Source organism: Rhodnius prolixus, unplaced genomic scaffold (assembly GCF_049639745.1).
Source record: "Rhodnius prolixus isolate KJV_2025 unplaced genomic scaffold, Rpr scaffold_6, whole genome shotgun sequence".
Taxonomy (NCBI): domain Eukaryota; kingdom Metazoa; phylum Arthropoda; class Insecta; order Hemiptera; family Reduviidae; genus Rhodnius; species Rhodnius prolixus.
Window position 1 is genome coordinate 38,065,516 of NW_027411634.1, and position 12,627 is coordinate 38,078,142.

A 12,627-nucleotide genomic window follows, 5' to 3' on the forward strand; every position below is an offset into this window, starting at 1 on the left:
TAACTTGTAGGAAATTATATTTCATACAAGCGAATAAATAGCCTGCGTAGTTTAAGAATTAATTTTTACCAAACTTCCGTTAAGAATAAATAGGCAATGGTTAAGGTGTAGATTCAGATTTTGGGAAATTTTGATTTCTCATCGGAAAAAAAGGAAGTTAAAGTAACATTCCGTCTTCCACATCACTACTGCCCTTCCTAGTTCCTGAAGAAGGACATCTGAGATGTCCACCAACTTTCAGCTAACCATTACATTATATCGTATAGTGTTGAAATCCAAAGGAAAAAGATTTCCATTCTAATACTAGCCCACATTCCCTTGTCAAAATGCTAATAATTCTACTTAACTTTTTCTAGAAAACTTGCAATCTTTACTAAATGTTACTGTTGTGAAGTCTACTATCAAACTCCATGTATTCTGTACAATGGTGTCAGCGAATCTTCACATTTCTTTAGCAGTCTTTGAAACCTGCAGAAAATAATTACATTTCATACAAGTGATTAAAAACTGCAAACTGTTTAAACTAGTTACCAACAATTTCGGTTAAGTGTTGTGGTGAAATGTGTTGGCTGTGGTATTTTATTTTTGTTGACTAATTCCTCGATATAGCTTCTTACAGACCAAGGTGAATTATGAGTAATGGAGACTAATAAAAAAATTTACGACAGAATGAATATTTTATAGAATAACTGGCATTTACACCAATTTAAAACGACAATAACCAAACTAGGAAACTAATTGCTAAACTTCCAGAAAAGCGAGAGTATGGCTAAACATTATCACTGATCACTTAATTTGATTGATTAATCTCGGAATATTGAGGAGAAGTCAATGCAATTTTACGTAAGTCTTGTACAAACCACTTTACCAATTTATAAATTATAAGAATTTATCTCTCACCTTTTAGAAGAGAACTTATACTTTCATGAGGCTTTTTTTTTTAACTTGGACTCTTTACTAAATGTTTCTGTTGTGAAGTCTACTATCAAACTCCATGTATTCTGTACAATGGTGTCAGCGAATCTTCACATTTCTTTAGCAGTCTTTGAAACTTGCTAGAAATTATATTCCATACAAGTGATTAAAAACTGCAGGCTTTTCAAACTATTTTTACCAACTTCCGTTATTATAATTAAAGCTTTAGGGTTATTTTTCCTGATTATTTAACCTAATTAATTAATTTATTAATTTATTCCTAATTAATTATTTTTGTTATGGCCATTACTTAATCTTTTTGCCATTTTATTTTGGTAATATAAAGTAAATAGTAGCTATAAACGGGAATCGTATCAAGGATTTCCCACTAACAAATCCACGCTACACAACCATTACACCAATATCCGCCCTTAATTATTTAAGTAATATTCTTAAGATAGCCGCCCTATAGAGATGACTTGAGGGATTTAAATGAGAAATTCCAGAATCTTGGGATCTTTTCGGATATCACATAGAAATAATTCTAACAACACTTACACTGAAAGCACAGCAGGTATAGCTGTTGATGTAACAACTATTTGAATTTAGTATAAACAAAGACAGTCTCCAGCTCATACTTTCATATTTAAGCAGCACTCTTACTTTATAGACATCTACACACCACGATAATCACTAAGGCACTAAAGCGTACGACAATAGATCTTCTAAGTCGCAGTCTATTTCGCATTGCATTATGTCCTACTCTCCTGTAAAAACCTGTAACTTTAATAACTAAAATAAAACACGAGTTTTTAATTAAACTGTTGTGAAGTCTACTATCAAACTCCATGTATTCTGTACAATGGTGTCAGCGAATCTTCACATTTCTTTAGCAGTCTTTGAAACCTGCAGAAAATAATTACATTTCATACAAGTGATTAAAAACTGCATATTTTTAATATTTATTTTTACTAGGCAGCCCTTATTAAAGAAATTTAAGATTACAATTGTCAAAAGGTAAGGCATGTTTTAAAGAGCCAATTTACGATTTCTCCAGCAAAACCTTTTTTTTTACTTTCACTTATTCCAGTAAACGAATGTGCTGCCCCCGTGACAAGTTTAGACATTAGGTTTTCGCCAAAATTAATTTGCTGGTATAAGATACTAAAACAAAAATTACTAATTGTTACTGGAAAAAACAATATTTCTTTTTGAATCATTTTTTATGAAAATCATTTTATCCTGATACTTAATTTTGAAAGCGAAGGGTTGACCTATACGATAGCAAAAGATCAATGATACTCTGGAATTTTTGCTCACGTTCAATGTATTTAACAAATATGTGTGTTTGATTTTTGTACGAAGGGTTTTTAATTGTCTCCTTTTGGCTGTGTAAGCAGAAATGATAGAGTTCATATTTTAATAGAGTTCAGCAAAGATGACACCCTTGACGCCCTTTAGTACACAAGATAATAATAATAATAACAATAATTAATTAAAGTTTAGTAGAGAAATGAAGGCGAACCACTAAATTATTGTCCCAGCGAAGTCTGTAAATAATGAATTGTCTACTGAATCTGAGTCGGCTCAGAAATATTGATTTCTTTGCTGATGTCAGTACCTAGAACTGCAAGAACTGACCCTCGCAAGAAATACTACCTTGAGGGTTCGTCGACTGCTATTTTTTGTTTTCCTTTTTCTTTCAATGTCTCTGAAGAATAGAAAATAAAAAATTTGTGCACTCTTACAACATTCCGTTCTCGCTCCCTTTAAATTTAGACTCATTAGATGTTTTCTGGTTTCCTGCACAGGTTCTAAGAAAACAAAAATCGATTAAATTAATGATAGTTGAAAAATGGTTCAAACAGAAGTTTAAAACCAGGCTGGTTAGTTGGTATATACCAAGTTAAAAAAGATTCATTGTGAGATATTCCAGTTACAAGTTGATAAATAACATCTTTTTTTTCTGAGCAGATATTATCTCAGATAATAAAGGCTGAAATTCGCTAGTTAAATAAAGTAATGAGAGCTCTTCTGTCGCTAGACAATAAATATTACCTTAGCCCAAAATTTAATTGAAAAATAGTTTCGTCCTAAGTACTCATATACGAGTATTACCCAAAAAACTCTGAATACTTTATGCAGAAAAAAAAATTCAACATTTTCGGGACATAAAATAAATTGTGATGTTTCAAAGAACCAGCAAAACAAAGGATGAAAACCAATCATAAAGATAATGAAAAAGACCAACTCATCAAAAGCACGTCAATAAATCAAAAAGATAAATTCTAAACCATCTTTTTTTTTCTTATTTAATTTACATTTCATGATGACGTGTACTGATTATTATTCCTTTATAGTTCTAAAAATAGTTAGGGGAAAATGAATTATTTACGGAAGTCAGGAGGGATAAAATGAAATGCTAAAATGAAACAAAAATTCATATGGAACTGGAAACGAAGTTGCAAGATGTTACAATCAAACTATCTCTTGCTCCTGCTTCTCATCCTCCTGAAGTAGCGTGAACACGTGACTCTAATTCTGTAGTCAATAGATATTATCAAAGGGGGGGGGGCTCTATATTGTTAGTTAATTATAACCGGTATTGCCGGAGCGAATAGGATACAAAAATCTATGAATATTCATTAAACTCGACATCACTTTATGTGATGCTTTTAAAAATTTACTCGATTTTACTTTTACTGTACACATTCCCTAATTTGATTTTCTTTATTAATAATATGATTAATCGAAAACCTTAAATAATCTGTGGCACATGGCGGAATACGGAAAAATGCTACATAATTTAAGCGATATTTTCTTAAGGATTGAATCGAGACTCTGCTACTGATAAGACAGCGATAAAGTGCTTTAATATTAAATTCCGAATTAGGAAAGATTGCTTTAATTATCATTTACGATAGTATATTACAAAGAACTAAACCGATGTGCCAAAGGATTTACACTGGTTATAGTTCTGTCTTCTTCGATTCCCAGATCTCTTTGCTTTTCCAACTCCTCAAATGAAAACTATTTCATAAATAAATCTCTTTCTTCCTGTGCAAGGACATCGCGTAACAATTCTATTGGTTGAAAAATTTACCAACCAATGTCTAACTGGAGACTATCTCAGATTCGTGTTCGCAATCGGCTGAATAAGACTGGTGGGTAAGAAGTATAATTTGATATCTAGAGTTTACCCGATAACCGTACAACATAGGGTCAGGCAATGCTTAACAATGAGAAAAGTAATAGTTATCCAATGTTCCGTTTCAGAAAATTACCTTTTAATATACTCTCTATATTTTAAAGTCTTCTTTACCTTTGCCATTTAAGTAAGTTATATTGGTTCAGATAATGGAAAATATTGATATTCTGTCAAATGTCCATACAATACCATTATTGTTATACGTTACTCTCCCACTCTTACCTAGATATTACATTCACTATTTATTAATGATAGCTTTTTTGCTACTTTCTATGTAATTTATTAATTTTATTTCCTTCTCCTTTAATAAATGTTATTATTATTATCTTTTTAATTACCACAAATGATATAATGGTTTTTTTAATTACAAAGGAAATAAACAACATAATTATAAAGAATTAAACTTTTAAGAAGTAAACCAAAGGCAAAAAAAATAAGTAAAAGTAATAAGAACAATAAGGAACACGTTCATTAATTAATAAATTATGAACGAAATATTTTTTCAAAACGGAAATATTGCTTTGAGTTTCCTTGAGCCTGCAAAAGCAAGTTTTTAGGCCACGATTTTATTTCTTGCTGTAAAATACGTATTTGAAATCATTGATGTTATCAATTGAAATTTCCTAACGAAATGTTTTTTTTAAAAAAAACTTGATGAAGACGTGGACCAACATGTATGTATGTATACCAACTTTAAAGGAAATAGTTTTTGACCAAATCCATTAGTAAAGTAGTAATCCCAATTACGGAATTTTGAACGTGAAGTTATTGTAGGGTCTCGGCCCTGGTGGAACCAAATGGAATTCTCAAGTTACTGCAAATTATGCGTTTAATAATAACTACTTTTTCTGATTCGGGGAATATGAAAAATAGATACAGATATAGACATGATTGCGATACTTTCAGTAATCAGTAAAAACTATTAAAAGGCTCATTTTATTTTTTTTTTATAATAATATAAACATTATTCGTAAATGTTTAGATTTTTTAAACTCCACAATGCTTTCCTTTTAAACACAAAGTTTTCTTCTGGAGAACAAGCAAAGAAAAAGGAGCGCTTTCAGGAGCGTTTTAATAAGAAATTAATAATTAGCTGCTGGAATTACTCTTGAGAATGTACTTTAATTTCATTGGGGGGCTCAAAAAAAAGCTTCTAGTACCGACAGGAAGGAGGTGTTATAAATAAATATACCCAAGTCTAGTAGAGCATACAGACTTACGTATATACACACAAAAGCTGTTTAACGGCATCACGTAGTATATTTATTGAAAACACATAGAGAATCACTAGAAATTGTACTCTAGGATTGTAGAAAATGAATACCCACCCACGAATCCATTGCTAACATATGCAGTTTTAGTATTGTGTAGTTGATTCTGAAGCAAAAATAGTTACAAATAGGTTTACTAAACATCGTTCAAGGACTAAACGATGTTAAATTGCTTTGTTATTACTGTACAATAGAAAAAAAAAATGTAACGTATAAATATTTATTAGAATATCTGTGAAGGAAAGCATGAGTGTAAAAATGCGCCAAATAGAGTTGGCTTTAATTCGAAATTAGAAATATCCGGCGTGGAAAACTCACACGACTTCCTCTTACGGAAATTCTTTTAGTTCTAACCCCACACATGTTATTCAAATTCGTAGATCCTAAATTATGAATTATTCAAGAAATTTTAAATTAATATTTTTTCCTATATGCATGAAATGTAACTACAATAGTAAAACGTCGAAGCAAGTACTAGAGAAAATTAAGATGGAACTTTAAAGTTAACGAGATTTTATAAATTAAATTATTTATCCCTAATACTATATAAGAATTAAAACTGGAAATTGTATTGAAATAGCACCTTAGCTAAAGAAAATTTTTTGAAACAATTTTAGAGATTATAAGTAAATTACACATACTTCCTGATGAAGAAAATTTCTGAAAACTTAGAGCAGAAAATGAGAGCTAGCTGAAAAATGATCGCCACATTTCAGCTAGGTTCCCCCCTGATGGGATCAAATTTTCGAAACGCAAAAAACCCGAAAACTTAGAACAAGAAATGAGAGATAGCATTTCCGTTTTTTGAAAAAAAAAAAAAAAAAAAAAAATTGTGTGCAACATTAAGTGCATGTTTCACAAATTTTCTTCCCGATTACTCATCAATACTGCAATACATAGTATTTTATATATTTGTGTATGTTAGTGTTCATTCCTCAATTCTAAATACGAGATTGAGAACAACTTCTGTAAAACTCTATTTCAGTATTTCCTGTACAACAATTATGGGAGTTAAATTTGTCTCGGAAATTCCAGATTTTAAGATTATCTCTACCAACATCTTCTACTTTCGTTTTACACATCACACTCACAGATCTAAGTTAGTTTCTGAAGGAAATTTCTATATTTTTGAGGAAAATTTAACATTTCAAGTTCCCGCAAAAAAAATAAATAAAACCTCATTCTCCAATCAAAATTATTAAACTATCCTTTGAAAACTTATCAAACGCAAAAACTACAAACAATGCAATAAATTTTTTGAGGTAAGAAAAAAAAATTGCAGTAGTATGCTATAAAATGCTTATCTACTAAACCAAACCAAATACGGTACACGAACAGCTAAGTTGTTATATGAATCACTAATGAAATAAGATATACAGCACAATTTCCGCTTAACTATAAAATTGATAAAAGTTCCCTTTAAATTATTTTTGTGTGCAGCATTCTAAATTTGGTGTAGTGAATAATCGTGAATTGCATATTATAATAGATACATTCTAAGGGATACACAGTCTTACTGTTAATATTATCATTACTATAAACACATTCCTCCACTGAATGTGAAAGTTCATTTGTTCTAATAAACAATATAAAATACAATAATTTTTTGAAGACATAATTTCATTTAAAATGAATAGATAATTTGATGACGATTTCAACAAATTTTAGACGTTTATCAAATTTCGGTCTTATCAAATCTATTATTTGAATTAATCAAAATTAATAGTAAATAGTATTTACTTGCTATCTTTCATATATTTTAGAACATCTACTATTTTTTTTATATTATTTATTTTCTTAAAAGTTCTTAAACATCGAAAATTTCGATAAACTAAAGTTGCAATACATTCAGTCATTCTTTTTTAATATTACAAGCTTGACAAGGCATAAAATGGACGGTAAATCGACAAAAAGTTTGTTGGAAAATTTTTTGATACGCCTTCTTTTTATATTTATATTGGATACCGGATGGTCTGGAATTTTCCCGGGAAAACGTTTTAACATCGACTTCAAAGACCGGCACCCGCACTTTTCACCATAAAAATTGTTTGTAACACCTCAAAATTAAAACTTCTTAAGAAAATCAAAATGGTTTTCTTTCTTTAAAACTTGGAATAATTATGGTCTCTCTTTCTATACTTGTCTATATTAAGTGTTGTGAAATCGTATGGTACTTAGATACTGAAAACCATTTCCCAGATACATTACGATCAACCATATTTGAAATATAGATTACCAGTAACTAAAAGTTAAAGGAAAACTGGTCCTGCAACTTACAATTCTTTTGGTAAAAGATAATTGGTGCAAATTATACAGGAAAATCGTGAAAAAATTACGATATTTTCAGATTTCCGATCAAAAATTTTCTACAAATTTGGAATTTTTAGCAAACTATTTAATTCTTGCTTATTATTAATAATAGCCCAATTGTTGTACTTTTCAGAAAGTATCAGTTGTGCGATGAAACGTGACAGAAATGATTAATAAGCGGATTGCATCAATTTCTGGGATTTTTTTATTTAATTTCATAAAATCGTTTCGAAACATTTACCCTGGCAGTTTAAATCTTAAGAAAGGCAATATTACTTGTATTGAATTGGATATAAAAAGTTCAAAGTATTGATCGAAGGTTTGTTTATAAAATTTTATGTTCTTGCGTCCCTCGTACAGACTTTTTTTATTTTTGTCCACAAATTATAGATAAAAAAAACCATATTAATAATACCTAGCGCCAAAACACACAATACTTTAATTCTTACGCATGTTCTTACAATGATAATAAAAAGTAACACTGAGAGAACACTGTCCAGAGTCCGGCAGTACATTGAAAAAAGCTGCGGACTCCAACAACCTCTGATGTTTACGCCCCTTAAATACAAAATATATATACACGTATTGTTTTTTTCAGTTCTACGTAACACTTAAAAGGACATTCCATAAATTTACTCACGCTCCAAAAATAAAAAATAAACAGTATAACACTTGAATTAAAAAAGAAAAATACCTTTCTTATAGGTGATAATATATTCCCCATTTTCCGACAATGGAAAATCTAGTGTCATACTGGGATGAACTAACACTCACCACAGACAGACTGATTCCAATATGAGTGCAGCTTTTAGAACGATACACAACAAACTATGTCTTTATACTCCAGGAATAAAAATAGTGGGAGGGATATTTTGTTAGTGTTGTGTTGGTACCACTGATACTAATAAACAATTGAATTTTTATCTAATCTTACATCTGGTAAAAGAATAACTGCATTGCGTTAAATTTCCGAAATTAAATCCCCCACCCCCATCAAACAAATATTTTTCAAGTTTTCACTTTCTCTTAACATACGAAAAGGTATTACGATCCTGCAGATCTATTATTTTGAGTTATTAATGGAAATATCCGTTTTGAGGTCCCTTGAATCCGAAAAAGTTCGTTTTATAAAATGGCGCGCAAGGGTACGGAGTCAGCACATTTAAAAAATTGAAAAATCGTGGAAAACTATTTTTTATTTAGACTCAGTACATCAGGCAATAATAATTACTAATATTCGTCACTGAGAGGGAAACCTTTTGCTATCTAAAGCCATTCTGGGCTCACATATGTAGCTACCGCCAAGAAAAACAGCAAAACCAACCAGTTCCTGGCCTGTGCCACCAAGATTCTCAGCTGTACATCCTACATCGTCAAGCTATTTCAACAGAAGATCCTAATAAAACTAGCTCCTTTATAACCAGAAGAATCCGTCATAAGGTGGCTGGGGATGTTTCCTCCTCTGTCTCACCAGCTCTACAAAAGGGATGAATGACTCATAATGTCTCGTCCCAAATCAATTGCGACTATCGACAGTTCTAAAGCTCATATATGTAATTATGAATACTGCGAGGTTGACCAAGATTCTGATAACAATCTTTGGGACTAAATCTTACTGCAGGAAGTGCAAGTTAACAATATATAATTTGGAGTTTTTGTTTTCTTTCTTTTCTTGAAAACAGCTCTAACGATTTTTCTTTTAACTTTGCGTGCTGCTAACTGCACGTGTACAGATCTAAAACTTGTATTTGTCATTTTTTCCATGGAAAATCTTTAATGCAGTTCTGGTGGGAGTAATATGAAAACAAAGTGGGGGATAACGTGATTAGCTAAATATACTAAGGCGCCCCAAGGAAAAATAGATTCCTATGAAATGGTTTTCGTGTAAATCACTGATCACGAAAATATTCATTCTGAAGTTCAATATACATTTTGATCCATATAAAAGGTGACATTATGCCATAAATTGCATTCATGCAAACCATCAGAAACCTAAATGAAAAATCTATTTAGTAAAGCTACTACATCGTGTAGCACACGGTGTCGCACCTAACCGTAATATCTAATTGGCTCTCTCGTTGATTTTTCTTTGGAGAGCTTACCAACAAAGACATTCTTAAAATCCATTTTTCTTACTTTGAGATCCTTAAAACTGATATTTCCGACGGTAAACTCACAATAGAAATACTGGACATCTGCAGTACATGTCCATTCACTTAGACGCAGCAAGAAAACCAGGAATTATGTATAAATTTAAATTTTCAGTCAGAGTTAATTTAGAAAATTTTACGAACACGTCGCTTCCTCGTAAGAAAATAGAATAGCATGCTAAAATAATACAGAAATAGAAACACAATAAACTTACAATCACATTTAAATCATAACAAGTGTAAACCATTTGATTGTTCAAATCTACAGACCATGACAACATTACAGTTGGACAAAACAATTCAAACGGCTGACAGGTGTCCTCCAAACCAGTGATGACGGTACCCTCCCATTCAAATTTATAATACGACAATTTGACTCGTACAATTTGACACGTCGTTATTAAATTACATCAGCATAAAAGTGTTAATATTTTCAGTTTTTATAATATAGAATTTGCCAGAAATTTATCTGCTGACAGAAACCTTTTGAAATTTTCAAATTTCGATTATTGTTATTCCCTACTCCAGGTGGGGGAAAAAAAATCATCGAAACTCCCAACATTTTTATTACGTAATGAGAATCTTGATTATACCTAGTGACATTCGATTTGTTTGGCATCCAGCGAATCAATAAATCACCCTTCTAAATTGCCATATTACGTTGTGTTAGACCCATTCAATGGTAAGGGCATTTTCACTAACTGCCTTAAAATTCAATTTATAGAAATTCCTTAAAAATTGATTAACTTAGCATTTATAAATTTGCTTTAATGTTGGAATCTTAACTATTGACCTATTTATTTACAAAGTTAAAAAAATATCATCTAATTTTTCGGAGGGTACTAGAGAATCAAAAGCAATCTTACTTGGGCGTAAATTGATTGACTGCTGGACTAAAATGTGGTATGTAACTAACTCCCTTTAGTTACTACAAATCTTCTAGATCGGAATTTAAAAAACCCATTTAATTATGCCCCTTAAGATTAAGAGATACGATCATATCGTACATTACACTGAAATCACATCAGAGGAAAGTTACTCAGAACTGTCCTAAATTGAATTTTCTTCAAGAAATTTATCAAATAAAAATTAAGCGCTAAAGCTGTTTATTCTAAAAAATTCAAAGTAGGGCTTCCAAAATTGGAATTTACTTCTTGAATTTCTGCATTTTCCTCCGGGGGTTCGCTTAGCAAATAAAAAGATTGAGCTGACTGCAATTATTCGCTTTTAAACTACCGAAGGGGTGAACAATCTTTTTGAAGTCTGAAGGCCAAAATTGTGCGTTGGTTAAGAGCCGCACTTAACTCCTCTCCTAAAAGCTTATTTTAAATAAAATGAATTATTTACTAGATTAATATTAGTTATAAAAGAATGTATTTTCATATAAACTTCTTTTTTTAATGACGTTATAATTCTTAACATCAATTTTGGAAAAAATTCACCCGTGTAAGCCCTTCAGGAGGTAGTTTATCAGCCGCGACTCTTCACGCCTTTTGGCAAACTTGGGGGAAACTCAACACAGTTATAACCCCGTAACTGTATTCGTTGGTAGGCAAGATATTTGCGTATAACTACTGTGCGCGGCAGACATATTCTAGCTCATTACCCACATAGTAAACTTGTAACCAACGAATGTAGAAAAAATCCAGACTCCTAAGGCAATTTTCTAGTTTGCAATGGATTTGGTTTATTTATAAAGTAAGCTTTGGAAAATCGTAAATATAAACCTTCAATAAAGTAGCAAATTTTAAATGATGGCAGGTACCAATACTGATGAAGCTGCAACTATAATCAGATTTCAGATTTTTACTTAAAAACGCCCCACAAGTCTTCATAAAGTTTCACAATAATTCCTATAAGACCATTAAAAGAAACCAAACCTAAATAATTCATGCAGGAAGTATACTAAATATAACACAAATAGATAATAAATCGATCATGAAATAACTGGAGTTTTGAGTCTAGGTTATGCAGCATAACAAAAGAGGGCGGATGAGAATGGAAACTACCAAGGACATGATGAGACGGACACCATCTGGTACTGAAAGGTTCTAAACATTGCCCTGAATCATTCTGTTCAATACCGTAAAGCCTTAGTGATAAACTTGAGAACTTAGTAATACAAATATAGTACTAAGAAAATTATTTTAGAATCACATGTAGTTCAAAAACCAATACAATTAACGGCTGGAAATAGAAATACTCCTCACAGGAAGAAAAAATCAAATAGTATAGATAATTTAATAATAGAAAATGTTATAATTGTAGAAAGTTTTACCTACTCACGAATAACTATTTGAAAGCAACTTTCTTTATGATCAAAGCAAATAAAACTTGCAATTATTGAGAAAGATATTCATATTATTAAAAGCTTAAGATTAAAAAATAAAATAATTATAAAAAAAGAGTTTCATAGCTTGTTTGGTAAAGAATTTTAATTAATGGAGATTTTTCTGGAACATTAAGAACAATGAAGTCATCCTAAGAATGATTCACTACATTATTAACCATGAGTGTACATTTCAAGAACAAACCATAGTTTAGGAACATCACCTACATTTACCAAACATTTATCTCTTGATGGGAAAAAATAACTGAATTCAACCAGGAATGCCTTTAAAGTTGCTAATAGATAAATAATTGGATTTTCTTTTTTTGTTTCTGTTTTTTGAGAAAACGTTTTATAAAATTTGAAATTACTAAATCATACACTTATGGTTCCAAATTTACTTTTATGCCAAAAAGTAGCAGAACATCTTCACAGGTGTTACAA

The 12,627-nt window shown here is 31.0% G+C and overlaps 1 protein-coding gene across 7 annotated transcripts in view; it reads right to left on the minus strand.

Moving 5' to 3' along the window:
- The window catches only part of LOC141460548 (uncharacterized), a 51,530-nt gene that overhangs the window by 33,737 nt on the left and 5,166 nt on the right, over positions 1–12,627 (minus strand). For 3 of the 7 annotated variants that reach the window (XR_012462132.1, XR_012462131.1, XM_074140667.1), the window contains one exon: positions 2,575–2,729. The exons of 2 other annotated variants lie outside the window; for them this stretch is intronic. Coding sequence is in view for 3 of the 5 variants with exons in the window: in XM_074140667.1 (XP_073996768.1) it covers positions 2,575–2,700 (126 nt within the window). In the remaining 2 variants the exon portion in view is untranslated. Of the gene's footprint in view, positions 1–2,574; positions 2,730–8,398; positions 8,548–12,627 lie in introns of those variants that run through there. 2 more of the 7 variants (XM_074140668.1, XM_074140671.1) reach the window with 2 other exon arrangements.